The sequence below is a fragment of the Eucyclogobius newberryi genome, unplaced genomic scaffold, assembly GCF_026437365.1.
Source record: "Eucyclogobius newberryi isolate DKJ021-1_F unplaced genomic scaffold, fEucNew1.0.hap1 SCAF_22, whole genome shotgun sequence".
In the NCBI taxonomy this organism is placed as follows: Eukaryota; Metazoa; Chordata; class Actinopteri; order Gobiiformes; family Gobiidae; genus Eucyclogobius; species Eucyclogobius newberryi.
The window spans coordinates 28,595,001-28,613,731 of NW_027315857.1; the positions used below are offsets into that span (position 1 = coordinate 28,595,001).

General features: G+C 42.7%; 2 protein-coding genes across 2 annotated transcripts in view; one reads left to right on the forward strand and one right to left on the reverse strand.

Moving 5' to 3' along the window:
* The first annotated feature begins 5,552 nt into the window (after positions 1-5,552).
* LOC140371354 (retinal guanylyl cyclase 1-like) overlaps positions 5,553-18,731 on the forward strand; it is a 40,284-nt gene continuing 27,105 nt past the window's right edge. The window contains exons 1-6 of the mRNA XM_072458459.1: positions 5,553-5,797; positions 8,288-8,518; positions 8,987-9,136; positions 12,411-12,553; positions 15,937-16,092; positions 18,451-18,600. Coding sequence (XP_072314560.1) covers positions 5,557-5,797; positions 8,288-8,518; positions 8,987-9,136; positions 12,411-12,553; positions 15,937-16,092; positions 18,451-18,600 — 1,071 coding nt within the window. The 5' untranslated portion in view covers positions 5,553-5,556. The remainder of the gene's footprint in view (positions 5,798-8,287; positions 8,519-8,986; positions 9,137-12,410; positions 12,554-15,936; positions 16,093-18,450; positions 18,601-18,731) is intronic.
* LOC140372127 (uncharacterized) lies at positions 13,021-15,558 on the reverse strand. The gene is made up of 3 exons (XM_072459412.1): positions 15,522-15,558; positions 13,461-13,997; positions 13,021-13,313 (listed from the first exon to the last, which is right to left on the reverse strand). The coding sequence occupies exons 1-3, from the start codon at positions 15,556-15,558 to the stop codon at positions 13,021-13,023; spliced, it is 867 nt and encodes a 288-aa protein (XP_072315513.1).

An 18,731-nucleotide genomic window follows, 5' to 3' on the forward strand; every position in this document is an offset into this window, starting at 1 on the left:
ATGAATATGTCAGTAGTTCATGTATGAATATGTCAGTAGTTCATGCATGAATATGTCAGTAGTTCATGCATGAATATGTCAGTAGTTCATGCATGAATATGTCAGTAGTTCATGCATGAATATGTCAGTAGTTCATGCATGAATATGTCAGTAGTTCATGCATGAATATGTCAGTAGTTCATGCATGAATATGTCAGTAGTTAATGCATGAATGTGTCAGTAGTTCATGTATGAATATGTCAGTAGTTCATGCATGAATATGTCAGTGGTTAATGCATGAATGTGTCAGTAGTTCATGTATGAATATGTCAGTAGTTCATGCATGAATATGTCAGTAGTTCATGCATGAATATGTCAGTAGTTCATGCATGAATATGTCAGTAGTTCATGCATGAATATGTCAGTAGTTCATGCATGAATATGTCAGTAGTTAATGCATGAATATGTCAGTAGTTCATGTATGAATATGTCAGTAGTTCATGTATTAATATGTCAGTAGTTAATGCATGAATATGTCAGTAGTTAATGCATGAATATGTCAGTAGTTCATGTATGAATATGTCAGTAGTTCATGCATGAATATGTCAGTAGTTCTTGAAACGCATGTACCTTTCTTAGGGCTCGGTTTAACCCTCAGGCCTCAAACTCTGGCACTTTTTTCCCGCTATTACACTCTTTTTGCTGTAATTTCTACTGCTAGAATGATTATTCATTCATTTTCTACCCCTGTTCAACTTGGGGGTCGCAGGTGGAGAGGGCCTATCACAGTGACTTTGGGCCTTAGGCGGGGCACACGCATCACAGACTTAACATAATCAATAACATTAATATTGTTGATATAATAATTAATGATTATATTTGTGCAAAAATACACACGTTATGCCCTGTCCAGAGAATAAAGTCACACTCATAACATATTTTCACCTGTGATTGCCAAACGGGTTAGGGCCCCACAAGGGTGGAATTACGTTCAAACTTCTGTCCCTTTTTTAAATCTTAAAAGGACAATTTTGGGAGAAACATCTCGTATGTAATACAATAGTAAATATTTACTACTTTGAACGTTATCACAATGTCATAAAAATGCAAAGATGACATGCATTTTCACTTAAAACTTAATAATGTTTTAGTTTTTAGCATTTTAAATTTGATCAGACTCCTTTTTTGCTCAACATTTGAACATGATTTGAGTTTCCAGCGCCTGTAGATAATGCTATTGCTAATGGTCAAGGACATGGGTTAATGGTCTAAAACAAGAAAGAGGAAACGTTTCGTCTTTGAGACGTGCTTAAGGTGTTTCACATGTGAAAAGCTGAGTCAGCGCTGCGTGAGTGAAACTGAGCGGCTCGAGTTTGGCCTCAACCCAAATCCTCAAAGTTTGGCAAAGTTTGTGTCAGGATCATGTGATCTTGAATGTGTGTCATGTGACCGCAACCTCCACTTCACTTGGACCATGTGTTCACGCGTGTCCCTCACATTTTCACTGGGTTAACCCTAACCCCCATAACCCTAACCCCCATACCCATAAGCCTAACCCCCATAACCCTAACCCCCATAACCCTAACCCTAACCCCCATATCCATAACACCCATAACCCTAACCCCCATAACCCTAACCTTAACCCCCATAACCCTAACCCCCATAACCCTAACCCCCATATCCATAACCCTAACCCCCATAACCCTAACCCTAACCCCCATAACCCTAACCCCCATAACCATATCCCTAACCCCCATAACCCTAACCCCCATAACCCTAACCTCCATAACCCTAACCCCCATAACCCTAACCACCATATCCCTAACCCCCATAACCCTAACCACCATATCCATAACCCTAACCCCCATAACCCTAACACCCATAACACTAACCCCCATAACTCTAACCCCCATAACCCTAACCCCCATAACCGTAACCCTAACCCCCATAACCCTAACCCTAACCCCCCTATCCATAACCCTAACCCCCATAACCCTAACCCCCAAAACCCTAATCCTAACCCCCATATCCCTAACCCCCATATCCTTAACCCCCATATCCCTAACCCTAACCCTCATAACCCTAACCCCCATATCTCTAACCCCCATATCCCTAACCCTAACCCTCATAACCCTAACCCTAACCCCCATAACCCTAACCCCCATAACCCTAACCCCCATATCCATAACCCTAACCCCCATAATCCTAACCCCCATAACCCTAACCCCCATAGCCCTAACCCCCATAACCCTAACCCTAACCCCCATATCCATAACCCTAACCCCCATAACCCTAACCCCCATAACCCTAACCCCCATAACCCTAACCCCCATATCCATAACCCTAACCCCCATAACCCTAACCACCATAACCCTAACCCCCATAACCCTAACCCCCATAACCTTAACCCTAACCCCCATATCCATAACCCTAACCCCCATAACCCTAACCCCCATAACCCTAACCTCCATATCCATAACCCTAACCCCCATAACCCTAACCACCATAACCCTAACCCCCATAACCCTAACCCCCATAACCCTAACCCTAACCCCCATATCCATAACCCTAACCCCCATAACCCTAACCCCCATAACCCTAACCCCCATATCCATAACCCTAACCCCCATAACCCTAACCTCCATATCCATAACCCTAACCCCCATAACCCTAACCACCATAACCCTAACCCCCATAACCCTAACCCCCATAACCCTAACCCCCATATCCATAACCCTAACCCCCATAACCATATCCCTAACCCTAACGCCCATAACCATATCCCTGACCCTCATAAACCTAACCCTAACCCCCATATCCCTAACCCCCATATCCCTAACCCTAACCCTCATAACCCTAACCCCTATATCCCTAACCCCCATAACCCTAACCCTAACATGATGTGAAGTGTTGTAGAAACTGGGATTAGGGTTAGAATGTGTCAGAATGTGACAAAATGATTTAGTGTCAGTAACCCTGCAATTACTGTCGTGATCACATGCAATGGTATTTATGTATTTATTTATTTATTTGTCTATAGGAGTTTTTTATTTATAGGAGATCTTCTACTGAAAGTGTTTTTCAGACTTCCTATAAGTGATCTGTTCTTCTGTATCTACCTCTGTATCTACCTGCGTTGCAACAATGAAATTTCCCCATGTGGGACAATAAAGGAATATCTTATCTTATCTTTTCTTAAAAGCATCAGATACATGTGACATCAGAACTCCTTTAACACATTTATCACTTTAATGCATTTACTGCATATTTAACACACTTTATGACACACTTTATGACACACTTTATGACACACACTTGGAATTTCTGATGATTTTTAGGTTTTTCTGGACAAAGGCAGAAATAGGTTTTAATTTGACATATCACACATTTTACCACTAATTATATTTTTGTGAAGCTCAGATTTTGAGGCAAGAAAATAGTCATTTCACCTCCTTTAAGCATTAACTGACATTTAAACCCATGAAATTCCAAATAGTTTCTTGCACTGATGTGCGTTAAATGTGGTCAGGTTTTTAGTCATTAGTAGTTTGTATAACAAAACAATAAAAAAAAACAAATATGTACAAATCTGGGTTAGGGTTTGTCCCTAACCCTAAGGAACAAAATGACCAAATAAAAAAGCACTTTTACCATATTTCTAACTAAACAGAAAACAAATTGCATCCAAAATTCCAGTGAGAAAACATTCTCTTTCTTGTCAATGTCATATTATTTGTCTTTATTGCAATTATGTTTCCCATAGTTTAGTGAAAGTGACTTTATCTGAAAACACCTGAACTTCATCTGAGTTTGAACATTTGAGCTCGTGATGTAAGTGTCCCTCCTCCAGCAGGGATTATTTCTGGATTATGGCTCTATTGTTAATAACCTGTTTGTGTGTGTGTGTGTGTGTGTGCTTGTGTGTGTGTGTGTGTGTGTGTGTGTGTGCTTGTGTGTGTGTGTGTGTCTGACGTGTGTGTGTGTGTGTGTGCCTATTTAATCCGAGAAGTAGATTCACTTGGATTAGGCCCAAGTACTCACACTGCACAGGATTAAACGGGGGGGGGGGGGGGGGGGGGGGGGGGGCTAGAAGAGAGAGGGAGGGTTTAAACTGAGGAGGAGGGGCTAACACTGAGGGATAATAAAGACAAGGGCTAACCCTAGGGCACTATTCAGGGCTCACGCCATTTTACATCCGAATGTCCAGCAGGGGAAAAACTAGTGCACTAAAATTTCCCACAATGCAGCATGAAAAGTAGTGTTGAATAGACCGGTCGATATAGACCACAATGCATTGCGAGAGTCAGAAAAACAACAGCAACAGGTCTGGACAAAACGACTCCAGAATATGAACTAAAACACTTAAGTAAACTATTGGCTGCAAAGTCGCTAGCATTAGCTGCTAGCATTAGCTGCTAGCATCAGCTGCTAGCATTATCTTGAGTCACCATCACAGGCAAAAAGTAGAATAACTCAGTCCGTTTGTTGTTGAATGTGAGATCCAGGACTTGTGTGGGGATTTTTTGTCCATAAATATGTATCAGATTTGACACATATTTCTTACATAAATCTACTTTTTCAGACTTTTTTCACCTGAACGTCAGAGTCATGTGATCCGCGGCGAGGTGGGAGTAGTGAGCGGAGTGTCTGAATTGCTCTGTGACTGAGTGCACTAGAAAGTCCGCTGTAACTGTGGAGACTGTGGAATCTTGTGTTTGTGAATGTTTTTATTTAAATGTCTGACATTCGTGTGTAACCAGTGCTTCTGGTCTGGGCTCAGGGCTCAGAACAAACACTGAGCGTTCACACTTTATAACACACATTCTGTTGTTACACGTCTAATACAAACTCAATATTTAGCTGGGTTAAGGTTACCCTAACTTTTATGTTTGTCATTCGATTGGAGCAGTTATGAAGCCTGCGTAAATTCAGCCTGAAAGACCTAACTCCATCCATCTACGTCCCCAGCGCCATCATCGCACTCAAGCGGGCGTGGCCTGTCCGTCTGTGAGAGTCAGATCCCTCACTTCACCATGGACTCTCCCAGGTTTCTGCGCTTATCCCAAAGAGGTTATGCAGTTTTTCCTGGCCAAAGAAGTAGGGTGAAAGGACAGGGGGCGTCTGCATCATGGCCCTCGCACCTGCTCCTCATCCCCAATCAACGCTCTCAAGTGACTCCTCCCCGCTCCAATCAGCGCCCAGGCAGTCGCATTTAAGCCCTCAGACAGATGGCTCGGCCGCTCAAACCGTACCGCGACCCACCGCCTCCCCTGCTCCTCCTCTGCATTCCCCTCATCCTCTACCTTCTCTTCACATCTACCACCACCAGTCTCCAGGCTCCGGGGGGAGATATCTAATACAAATAGATCATGGAGTGCCCATGATTGCAACGTCTTCCGCCGGGGTCTGAGCGCCAAATAACTCACGAATAAAGCTTGCTAAACAGTCCATTCGCGTGGTCTCTTTGTCTCTCCAGGGTGAATTGAGTTCTTGCAGGTTTCATTCTCACCATTGACACAAGGCTCTGGCAATGTTGTTCGTCTAATGCTTCTGCTTTTTCATTTTCTCAGGCAGACGATGCTGAGTCTGAAGCCGACGATGCTTCTCTTCGGGGCGTGTCTGGTGCTGCTGGTCCCGGGGCTGTGGGCGGCAACCTTTAAGATGGCTCTGATTGGGCCGTGGTCATGTGACCCGCTGTACTCGCGCGCCATGGTGTCGACCGCGGTGAACCTGGCTCTGTCGCGCTTACACAGCGACTCGAGCCTCAGCTACTGGTACGACGTGAAGGTGCTGGACGAGAGCTGCTCCGCCTCCAAAGGTGAGACACAGCTGTAACACAACAACATATACACACAACTCTGTCGCACTTTAACACATTACACAACATAGTAGAAAAAGCTTCAGTTGTAGTCATCTGGACTCAGTTTGAAAAAATAGACGTTTCGACTCTCATCCAAGAGTCATTGTCAATAACAGAATAAAACACATCCCTTTAAACACATCCCTACAGAGGACTACATCACAGCCACTGAAACTGCAATTAGGAACAACAAAATGACTGAATCGGAGGCTACAGACCTGAGGTTACGTGTCACAGCGACCCTGAAGAGTGCCAAACCACCGCCTTCAAATATCACAGCTGAAGAGAGGAAAGCACTTTCAGCACTGGAAAAAGATCATAGCATCAACATCCTCCCAGCAGACAGGGGACGTTGCACTGTGATTCTCAACGCAGCTGATTACGAAGCCAAAGTCCACACCCTCCTCGAGGACACGACCACATACGAGCGCTTGAAAAGAGATCAGACCAGTGGTTACAAGAAGAAAGTGATAGACTGTTTACAAAGGCTGGAAAAAGAGGAAGTGATAGACCGGCCTCTGTATTACAGACTTTATCCTGGTGAAGCCATGCCTTGCATTTATGGCCTTCCAAAATACACAAAAAGGAGGTTCCACTCAGACCCATAGTGTGCAGCACAGATTCCATCACCTACAATGTGGCCAAGCATCTAACAACTATATTGGCTCCACTGGTGGGGAATTCGGAACATCATGTGGAAAACACGCACAACTTTGTGGATAAAGTGAAACATCTCCAACTGGACCCAGATGACCTCATGGTTTCATATGATGTTGTGTCCCTGTTCACCTGCATCCCGACCTCTGATGCAGTAGCAGCAGTGAGGATCAGACTGCAGGAAGACACCACCCTACAGGAAAGGACCAAACTGACACCTGAACACATATGTAAACTGTTGGACATCTGTCTGAACACCACTTACTTTCAATTCCGGGGACAATTTTACAGACAGATTCATGGCTGTGCCATGGGCTCGCCCGTCTCTCCCATAGTGGCCAACCTGTACATGGAGCACTTTGAGAAGAAGGCACTGGCCTCATTCTCAGGCATAGCCCCAAAACTGTGGCTCCGCTATGTCGATGATACTTTTGTAACAATCAAGAAACAAGAGCTGGAAACCTTCTCTGATCACATCAATGCTGTGGACCCACATATTAGGTTTACAAGAGAAGACGCTAAGGAGAATCGCTTGGCCTTTCTTGATTGTTCCACGATCAGAGGAGAGGACGGGAAACTCCAAATAGAAGTATATAGGAAACCTACACACACGGACCAGTATCTGCTCTTTGGTTCCAACCACCCACTACAGCACAAGCTGGGTGTGATCAGAACCTTACAACACAGAGCTCAAGGTGTGCCCACCAGCTCAGAGGGCAAGAAGAAAGAGGAAAAACATGTCCGAAATGCCCTCTCAGCCTGTGGTTACCCCGCTTGGGCTCTCAACAGAGTGAAGAGAACCAAGAAGCAGGACAAAAGGGAAACTGAACAGAGAAGGAAGGGTGTTTCTATCCCTTATGTGTCTGGCCTGTCGGAAAAACTGCAGAGAATTTTTAGACAACACGAAGTCCCTGTTTATTTTAAACCAGGCAACACTTTAAGACAAAAACTGGTTCACCCAAAGGACAAGTTGCCGACTCAAAAACAGAGCAATGTAGTTTATTCGATCCAATGCAGTGAAGAAAGTTGTAAAGAACGTTACATAGGTGAGACGAAACACAAGAGGCTTTATCAGCACAGAAGAAATACAAGTTCAGGACCTCAGAGCGCCGTGCATCTCCATCTTGAAGCCTCTAATCACTCGTTTGAAGACGGTGAGGTGAAGGTTTTAAGCAGGAGAAAAGATGGTTTGAAAGAGGAGTTAAGGAAGATATTTTTGTTAAAAAAGAAAGACCTTCTTTAAACAGAAATGGAGGGCTTAGGTTTCATCTTCCTGTTATTTATAATGGGATTCTGAACCCCTGGAAAGGTAAAGGACATTCAGATGCTAATCAGGTACTCAGGGTGGTTGAGCCAGGGTCTCACAAAGACAAAGAGGATTCTAACAGCCCATTAAGATTCTGAGTAGGCTCGGTAGATACAAGGGGGAGTTTCTGTTGAAACAAACAACTCTTTCTACTTCAGGAAGGCTCCTCCCAATGGGCGGGTCTTACCACAGAACAGTATTAATATCGGAGTTCTCGACCTAAATTCTGTTATTGACAATGACTCTTGGATGAGAGTCGAAACGTCTATTTTTTCAAACTGAGTCCAGATGACTACAACTGAAGCTTTTTCTACTATGGAACACGCCTGGACGAATGAGGGATTACACCGACATTACACAACACTCAAGAACAAAGGACTTTCACACGTTATATCATTTTTACTGTATTGTGGTTAAAGTTATAAAGTCACTGAGCTCTAATTGTCTAATATTTATAATGATGTAAATAATAATCCTTCTTTAAGCGCTGACGCAGTTTTCTGAGATGGAAGGTTATGGCCACGCCTACATCGGCCCCTTTAACCCCGCCCTCTGCCAAGCTGCATCCTTATTGGCTCAGCACTGGGAGGCGGGGCTTGCTTCTCCAGGATGTCTGGACGCTGATTGGCCAAACCTTCCCCCGTTAACTCCGCCCACTAAAGTCCTCTTCACCGTTTTACGACACTTCGGCTGGGCTCATGTCGGAATCATCACAGGTAAAGAAGACCTGCTTTAGTCCTGCTTTAGTCTTGCTTTAGTCCTGGTTTAGACCTGCTTTAGACCTGCTTTAGTCCTGGTTTAGTCCTGCTTTAGTCCTGGGTTAGTCCTGCTTTAGACCTGCTTTAGACCTGCTTTAGTCCTGCTTTAGTCCTGCTTTAGTCCTGCTTTAGTCCTGGTTCAGACCTGCTTTAGTCCTGCTTTAGTCCTGCTTTAGTCCTGCTTTAGTCCTGCTTTAGTCCTGCTTTAGACCTGCTTTAGACCTGCTTTAGACCTGCTTTAGTCCTGCTTTAGTCCTGCTTTAGTCCTGCTTTAGACCTGCTTTAGTCCTGCTTTAGTCCTGCTTTAGTCTTTCTTTAGTCATGGGTTAGTCCTGGGTTAGTTCTGCTTTAGTCCTGCTTTAGTCCTGCTTTAGTCCTGGTTCAGACCTGCTTTAGTCCTGGTTCCGACCTGTTTTTTCTCTTCAGCGCCGTCAGAGCTCTGGGTCGGTACTGGGCAGGAGCTCGCCTCTGGGCTTCGGGCTTTGGGTTTACCTGTCTCACCTGTTGTTTCCATGGATACAATGGGGCATCCGCAGGACGCTTTGAGGGTCATCAAAGAGGCGGACCAAGTCAAAGGTACGGACCAATCCCTTGGGAGCATTCTGAGTGTGTTTCAGGGTTTGTGAGTTCGAACCCAGACCTTTTGCTAAATGTCCTTCATTACCATTTACCCTCACATTGTTCAGAACATTACCATTTACCCTCACATTGTTCTGAACATTACCATTTACCCTCACATTGTTCTGAACATTACCATTTACCCTCACATTGTTCAGAACATTACCATTTACCCTCACATTGTTCTGAACATTACCATTTACCCTCACATTGTTCTGAACATTACCATTTACCCTCACATTGTTCTGAACATCACCATTTACCCTCACATGGTTCTGAAAATTACCATTTACCCTCACATTGTTCTGAACCTTACCATTTACCCTCACATTGTTCTGAACATCACCATTTACCCTCACATTGTTCAGAACATTACCATTTACCCTCAGATTGTTCAGAACATTACCATTTACCCTCACATTGTTCTGAACATCACCATTTACCCTCACATGGTTCTGAACATTACCATTTACCCTCACATTGTTCTGAACCTTACCATTTACCCTCACATTGTTCTGAACATCACCATTTACCCTCACATTGTTCTGAACATTACCATTTACCCTCACATTGTTCTGAACATTACCATTTACCCTCACATTGTTCTGAACATCACCATTTACCCTCACATGGTTCTGAAAATTACCATTTACCCTCACATTGTTCTGAACCTTACCATTTACCCTCACATTGTTCTGAACATTACCATTTACCCTCACATTGTTCAGAACATTACCATTTACCCTCACATTGTTCTGAACATTACCATTTACCCTCACATTGTTCTGAACATTACCATTTACCCTCACATTGTTCTGAACATCACCATTTACCCTCACATGGTTCTGAAAATTACCATTTACCCTCACATTGTTCTGAACCTTACCATTTACCCTCACATTGTTCTGAACATCACCATTTACCCTCACATTGTTCTGAACATTACCATTTACCCTCACATTGTTCAGAACATTACCATTTACCCTCAGATTGTTCAGAACATTACCATTTACCCTCACATTGTTCTGAACATCACCATTTACCCTCACATGGTTCTGAACATTACCATTTACCCTCACATTGTTCTGAACCTTACCATTTACCCTCACATTGTTCAGAACATTACCATTTACCCTCAGATTGTTCAGAACATTACCATTTACCCTCACATTGTTCTGAACATCACCATTTACCCTCACATTGTTCAGAACATTACCATTTACCCTCACATGATTCTGAACATTACCATTTACCCTCACATGGTTCTGAACATTACCATTTACCCTCACATTGTTCTGAACATTACCATTTACCCTCACATGGTTCTGAACATTACCATTTACCCTCACATTGTTCTGAACATTACCATTTACCCTCACATTGTTCAGAACATTACCATTTACCCTCACATTGTTCTGAACATTACCATTTACCCTCACATTGTTCAGAACATTACCATTTACCCTCACATTGTTCTGAACATTACCATTTACCCTCACATTGTTCTGAACATTACCATTTACCCTCACATTGTTCAGAACATTACCATTTACCCTCACATTGTTCTGAACATTACCATTTACCCTCACATTGTTCTGAACATTACCATTTACCCTCACATTGTTCTGAACATTACCATTTACCCTCACATGGTTCAGAACATTACCATTTACCCTCACATTGTTCAGAACATTACCATTTACCCTCACATTGTTCTGAACATTACCATTTACCCTCACATGGTTCTGAACATTACCATTTACCCTCACATGGTTCTGAACATTACCATTTACCGTCACATGGTTCTGAACATTACCATTTACCCTCACATTGTTCTGAACATTACCATTTACCCTCACATGGTTCTGAGCATTACCATTTACCCTCACATGGTTCAGAACATTACCATTTACCCTCACATGGTTCAGAACCTTACCATTTACCCTCACATTGTTCTGAACATTACCATTTACACTCACATCGTTCTGAACATTACCATTTACCCTCACATGGTTCTGATCATTACCATTTACCCTCACATTGTTCAGAACATTACCATTTACCCTCACATGGTTCTGAACATTACCATTTACCCTCACATTTTTCAGAACATTACCATTTACCCTCACATTGTTCTGAACATTACCATTTACCCTCACATGGTTTTGAACATTACCATTTACCCTCACATGGTTCTGAACATTACCATTTACCCTCACATGGTTTTGAACATTACCATTTACCCTCACATGGTTATGAACATTACCATTTACCCTCACATTGTTCTGAACATTACCATTTACCCTCACATTGTTCAGAACCTTACCATTTACCTTCACATGGTTCTGAACATTACCATTTACCCTCACATTGTTCTGAACATTACCATTTACCCTCACATGGTTCTGAACATTACCATTTACCCTCACATGGTTCTGAACATTACCATTTACCCTCACATTGTTCTGAACATTACCATTTACCCTCACATGGTTCTGAACATTACCATTTACCCTCACATGGTTCTGAACATTACCATTTACCCTCACATGATTCTGAACATTACCATTTACCCTCACATGATTCTGAACATTACCATTTACCCTCACATGGTTCTGAACATTACCATTTACCCTCACATGATTCTGAACATTACCATTTACCCTCACATGATTCTGAACATTACCATTTACCCTCACATGATTCTGAACATTACCATTTAGCCTCACATGTCTGAACATTACCATTTACCCTCACATTGTTCTGAACATTACCATTTACACTCACATGGTTCAGAACCTTACCATTTACCCTCACATGGTTCTGAACATTACCATTTACCCTCACATGGTTCTGAACATTACCATTTACCCTCACATTGTTCTGAACATTACCATTTACCCTCACATTGTTCAGAACCTTACCATTTACCTTCACATGGTTCTGAACATTACCATTTACCCTCACATTGTTCTGAACATTACCATTTACCCTCACATTGTTCAGAACCTTACCATTTACCCTCACATTGTTCTGAACATTACCATTTACCCTCACATTGTTCAGAACCTTACCATTTACCTTCACATGGTTCTGAACATTACCATTTACCCTCACATGGTTCTGAACATTACCATTTACCCTCACATTGTTCTGAACATTACCATTTACCCTCACATGGTTCTGAACATTACCATTTTAACCTTTTTTGATCTTCCACTTCCTGTTTCAGTGGTGATCCTGTGCATGAGCTCGCTGCTGATTGGAGGAGAGCACCAGAGAGAACTCTTATTGGCTGCTCTGGACATGGGTTTGGTGTCAGAAGGATATGTGTTCATCCCGTACGATGCTCTTCTGTACGCTCTGCCTTTCCAGGTAAAACAATCTGATTTCACAGTCTCGGCTCGTTTGCTTTGAAGCGTTTGGCAGTTTTTATTTGTTTTCTTCATAATCAAATCTAAATCTTTCTGATTTATTCTTTTTAATCTTAAGGCCGATCTTAGCAATTCACAAAAAGACGTTTAGTAATTCCAAGTGTGTGTATGAGGGGCGTGGTTAAAGTTAGCGTGCACAGGAACAGTTTTGCCTCGCTTCTTTGACTTCTCTGCATGTGAGGGGCGTGGCTAAAGACTCTATGCCGTTTGAACCTCTCTTTATGTCTTTGGATCATGTCAGACGCTTTATGAGCTGAAAATATCAGATTGTGGCTCATGACAAAACGAGTGCCGTGCGGCCATGAACAGGAAACAGCTGTTGCTAACGTGCTACGCTAGCTTTGTTTTTTTAAGCATGTGGGCTCAACATATAAGTTGTGACCTTGACCGCTTCGGAAACTGAACCTCTCACTTTGGATCACGCTGCGAGTCACTTGAGTCACTTGAGTCTCTTGAGTCTCTTGAGTCTCTTGAGTCTCTTGAGTCTCTTGAGTCACTTGAGTCACTTGAGTCACTTGAGTCTCTTGAGTCTCTTGAGTCTCTTGAGTCTCTTGAGTCACTTGAGTCACTTGAGTCACTTGAGTCTCTTGAGTCACTTGAGTCACTTGAGTCACTTGAGTCTCTTGAGTCACTTGAGTCTCTTGAGTCTCTTGAGTCACTTGAGTCACTTGAGTCACTTGAGTCACTTGAGTCTCTTGAGTCTCTTGAGTCTCTTGAGTCTCTTGAGTCACTTGAGTCTCTTGAGTCTCTTGAGTCTCTTGAGTCTCTTGAGTCTCTTGAGTCTCTTGAGTCACTTGAGTCACTTGAGTCTCTTGAGTCTCTTGAGTCTCTTGAGTCTCTTGAGTCACTTGAGTCACTTGAGTCACTTGAGTCACTTGAGTCACTTGAGTCACTTGAGTCTCTTGAGTCACTTGAGTCACTTGAGTCACTTGAGTCTCTTGAGTCACTTGAGTCACTTGAGTCACTTGAGTCACTTGAGTCTCTTGAGTCTCTTGAGTCTCTTGAGTCACTTGAGTCTCTTGAGTCACTTGAGTCACTTGAGTCACTTGAGTCACTTGAGTCACTTGAATCACGTGAGTCAAATGAGTCATGTGAGACACTTGAATCACTTGAGTCTCTTGAGTCACTTGAGTCACTTGAGTCACTTGAGTCACGTGAGTAACTTGAGACACTTGAGACACTTGAGTAACGTGAGACACTTGAGTCACTTGAGTCACTTGAGACACTTGAATCACGTGAGTCACTTGAGTCACTTGAATCACGTGAGTCAAATGAGTCACGCGAGTCATGTGAGACACTTGAATCACTTGAGTCACTTGAGTCACGTGAGACACTTGAGTCACTTGAGTCACTTGAGTCACTTGAGACACTTAAATCATGTGAGTCTCTTGAGTCACTTGAGTCACTTGAGTCACGTGAGTCACGTGAGTCACGTGAGTCACGTGAGTCACGTGAGTCACTTGAGTCACTTGAGACACTTAAATCATGTGAGTCACTTGAATCACGTGAGTCAAATGAGTCATGCGAGTCATGTGAGACACTTGAATCACTTGAGTCTCTTGAATCACTTGAGTCTCTTGAGTCACTTGAGTCACTTGAGTCACTTGAGTCTCTTGAGTCTTTTGGGTCACTTGAGTGACTTGAATCACGTGTGTCAAATGAGTCATGTGAGACACTTGAATCACTTGAGTCTCTTGAGTCACTTGAGTCACGTGAGTCACTTGAGACACTTGAGACACGTTAGTTACGTGAGTCACGTGAGACACGTGAGTCACTTGAGACACTTGAGTCACGTGAGACACTTGAGTCACTTGAGTCACTTGAGTCACGTGAGACACGTGAGTCACGTGAGACACTTGAGTCACTTGAGTCACTTGAGACACTTAAATCATGTGAGTCACTTGAATCACGTGAGTCAAATGAGTCATGCGAGTCATGTGAGACACTTGAATCACTTGAGTCTCTTGAATCACTTGAGTCTCTTGAGTCTTTTGGGTCACTTGAGTGACTTGAGACACTTGAATCACGTGAGTCACTTGAGTCACTTGAATCACGTGTGTCAAATGAGTCATGTGAGTCACTTGAGTCACGTGAGTCACTTGAGACACTTGAGACACGTTAGTTACGTGAGTCACGTGAGACACTTGAGTCACTTGAGTCACTTGAGTCACGTGAGACACTTGAGTCACTTGAGTCACTTGAGTCACGTGAGACACTTGAGTCACTTGAGTCACTTGAGTGACTTGAGTCACTTGAGTGACTTGAGACACTTGAATCACGTGAGTCACTTGAATCACGTGAGTCACTTGAGACACGTTAGTTACGTGAGTCACGTGAGACACTTGAGTCACTTGAGTCACGTGAGACACTTGAGTCACTTGAGTCACTTGAGTCACGTGAGACACTTGAGTCACTTGAGTCACTTGAGTCACGTGAGACACTTGAGTCACTTGAGTCACGTGAGACACTTGAGTCACTTGAGTCACTTGAGTCACGTGAGACACTTGAGTGACTTGAGACACTTGAATCACGTGAGACACTTGAGTCACTTGAGTCACGTGAGACACTTGAGTCACTTGAGTCACTTGAGTGACTTGAGACACTTGAATCACGTGAGACACTTGAGTCACTTGAGTCACGTGAGACACTTGAGTCACTTGAGTCACTTGAGTCACTTGAGTCACGTGAGTCACTTGAGTCACTTGAGTCACGTGAGACACTTGAGTCACTTGAGTCACGTGAGACACTTGAGTCACTTGAGTCACGTGAGACACTTGAGTCACTTGAGTCACGTGAGACACTTGAGTCACTTGAGTCACTTGAGTCACGTGAGACACTTGAGACACTTGAGTCACTTGAGTCACTTGAGTCACTTGAGTCACGTGAGACACTTGAGACACTTGAGTCACTTGAGTCACTGAACTCATCTGCTCCAAAGAGATCCATTCAGGGCAAATAGATCCTTGTGTTGAATTGGTCAAAATGTTGCTCGGTCCAACATTGTAAATTCAAAAATTGAATTTGTAGAAAAATGTGACAATGTCCTTGAGAAATCAGTGGATTCAGTGAAAGAATAAAACATCTTTAGGAGTTTAGTATTTTCTACATGAAAAGCTTTTATGATGAGACAGAAAACAATAAAAATGAAACTGAGTTTGTCAATTCAATAACTATTAAATGTATTTTTGTAACGTCTAAAATTACAACAGCAGTTTCTTCAAAGAGCGACAGTGAAAACAGATGAACACTGATCATAGCATTGTCCCAGAAACAGCTTTAACTGTGAGAAACAAATGTTTGTGTTTCTTTTTCTTGTCCAATCAGGACGTGTCGTACGCTCAGCTGACCAACAGCACACGCCTCCGTCACGCCTACAGATCTGTCCTTACCGTTACCATGGCGTCGGACCAGAGTTTCTACGAAGTCTTCAGAGACGCACAAATAAAGCGGGAAATACGCACTTCAGTGTCTGCGACTGAGGTCAGTGTCATTCCACTTTCTCAAAGTATTATTTCTATTGTACATGAGCGTTTTGAAACATAGTTTTAACCAAATAGGTGAAAATATGCTGACTAAAGGCTTTTAACCAGAGAGTATTTATGAATAAAGTGTATTATTTATGAAAATCAGAAATTCTTTGACATTTTGATTTAATAATGCCACTGTCTTTGTTCTAAAACATTATCATTATAACAACATTATCATTAGAGAAAAACAACGACCGGAGTTTTATAATCGACTTGTCTTGATTATCTGACTTATTATTAATCAGTGCAACTCTATTTGATTCATGATTCGTGTCAGGTGAAGGTCAGTTTTATAAGGAGAGGAACAGTAAGCTGAGTTTTTAGTTTTAATAAAAGTCTTAAGAAAAAGTCTTAAGATTAAGGTTAAGGTTAAGGTTAAGGTTAAGGTTAAGATTCACTTAACACTGTATTTTGTGAAATGAACTTCTGGAGCCACAAGTTTCAAAGTGGGCGGGACTGATGACGATAAAGTGTGTGGCCTGAAATAGAAAGGCAAGAGTGCCCTCTACTGGCCACAGCAAATAACAGCATAGAGTTTGTGTCAGTCATTCTGTTTCATTTAAATATGTCAGTTAAAACATATGTCAGTTAAAACATAGTCAGTTAAAACATATGTCAGTTAAAACACATGTCAGTTAAAACATATGTCAGTTAAAACACATGTCAGTTAAAACATGTCAGTTAATCTAATATGTCATCAAATTGAAGCAGGAAATTTAGACCTGGCTCTGTTTATTTTTCAGATTTAAATGTCCCAAATATGTGTAACATCTTCTCTATTCGACTGTTGGGTTTTCTTCTTTAAAGGTCTCTCCTCTGGCTCGGTCTATAACATGTTTTCTTCTTTAAAGGTCTCTCCTCTGGCTCGGTCTATAACATGTTTTCTTCTTTAAAGGTCTCTCCTCTGTTGGGCTCGGTCTATAACATGTTCTCTTCTTTAAAGGTCTCTCCTCTGGCTCGGTCTATAACATGTTCTCTTCTTTAAAGGTCTCTCCTCTGTTGGGCTCGGTCTATAACATGTTTTCTTCTTTAAAGGTCTCTCCTCTGGCTCGGTCTATAACATGTTCTCTTCTTTAAAGGTCTCTCCTCTGTTGGGCTCGGTCTATAACATGTTCTCTTCTTTAAAGGTCTCTCCTCTGTTGGGCTCGGTCTATAACATGTTCTCTTCTTTACAGGTCTCTCCTCTGTTGGGCTCGGTCTATAACATGTTCTCTTCTTTAAAGGTCTCTCCTCTGTTGGGCTCGGTCTATAACATGTTCTCTTCTTTAAAGGTCTCTCCTCTGTTGGGCTCGGTCTATAACATGTTCTCTTCTTTACAGGTCTCTCCTCTGTTGGGCTCGGTCTATAACATGTTCTCTTCTTTAAAGGTCTCTCCTCTGTTGGGCTCGGTCTATAACATGTTCTCTTCTTTAAAGGTCTCTCCTCTGTTGGGCTCGGTCTATAACATGTTCTCTTCTTTAAAGGTCTCTCCTCTGTTGGGTTCGGTCTATAACATGTTCTCTTCTTTAAAGGTCTCTCCCCTGTTGGGCTCGGTCTATAACATGTTCTCTTCTTTAAAGGTCTCTCCCCTGTTGGGCTCGGTCTATAACATGTTCTCTTCTTTAAAGGTCTCTCCTCTGGCTCGGTCTATAACATGTTCTCTTCTTTAAAGGTCTCTCCTCTGGCTCGGTCTATAACATGTTCTCTTCTTTAAAGGTCTTGCCTCTCTTCGGCTCGGTCTATAACATGTTCTCTTCTTTAAAGGTCTCGCCTCTCTTCGGCTCGGTCTATAACATGTTCTCTTCTTTACAGGTCTCTCCTCTGTTGGGCTCGGTCTATAACATGTTCTCTTCTTTAAAGGTCTCTCCTCTGTTGGGCTCGGTCTATAACATGTTCTCTTCTTTAAAGGTCTCTCCTCTGTTGGGCTCGGTCTATAACATGTTCTCTTCTTTACAGGTCTCTCCTCTGTTGGGCTCGGTCTATAACATGTTCTCTTCTTTAAAGGTCTCTCCTCTGTTGGGCTCGGTCTATAACATGTTCTCTTCTTTAAAGGTCTCTCCTCTGTTGGGCTCGGTCTATAACATGTTCTCTTCTTTAAAGGTCTCTCCTCTGTTGGGTTCGGTCTATAACATGTTCTCTTCTTTAAAGGTCTCTCCCCTGTTGGGCTCGGTCTATAACATGTTCTCTTCTTTAAAGGTCTCTCCCCTGTTGGGCTCGGTCTATAACATGTTCTCTTCTTTAAAGGTCTCTCCTCTGGCTCGGTCTATAACATGTTCTCTTCTTTAAAGGTCTCTCCTCTGGCTCGGTCTATAACATGTTCTCTTCTTTAAAGGTCTCGCCTCTCTTCGGCTCGGTCTATAACATGGTGCACTATGTGGCGAAGGCAGTGGAGGAGCGGCGCAAAGCTGGAGGCGGGCAATGGGTCAAAGGAAACGCTCTTGTCCAATCAGAAGGCGGGTTTTCCTTCCAGGGATTCAACCAGGTGCAACATCTCTCTCTGTCTCTGTCTCTGTCTCTGTCTCTGTCTCTGTCTCTGTCTCTCTCTCTGTCTCTCTCTCTGTCTCTGTCTCTGTCTCTGTCTCTGTCTCTCTCCCTTTCTCTCTCTCTCTCTCT

Bases quoted from the DNA above. Each gene is read 5' to 3' on its own strand.
- LOC140372127 (XM_072459412.1), bottom strand. From the start codon at position 15,558: ATGGATCTCTTTGGAGCAGATGAGTTCAGTGACTCAA. The intron at 13,998-15,521 runs GTGACTCAAGTG...GTGACTCAAGAG, and splicing joins AGATGAGTTCAGTGACTCAA to ACTCACATGATTTAAGTGTC. The intron at 13,314-13,460 runs GTGACTCAAGAG...GAGACTCAAGAG, and splicing joins AAGTGACTCAAGTGACTCAA to ACTCAAGAGACTCAAGTGAC.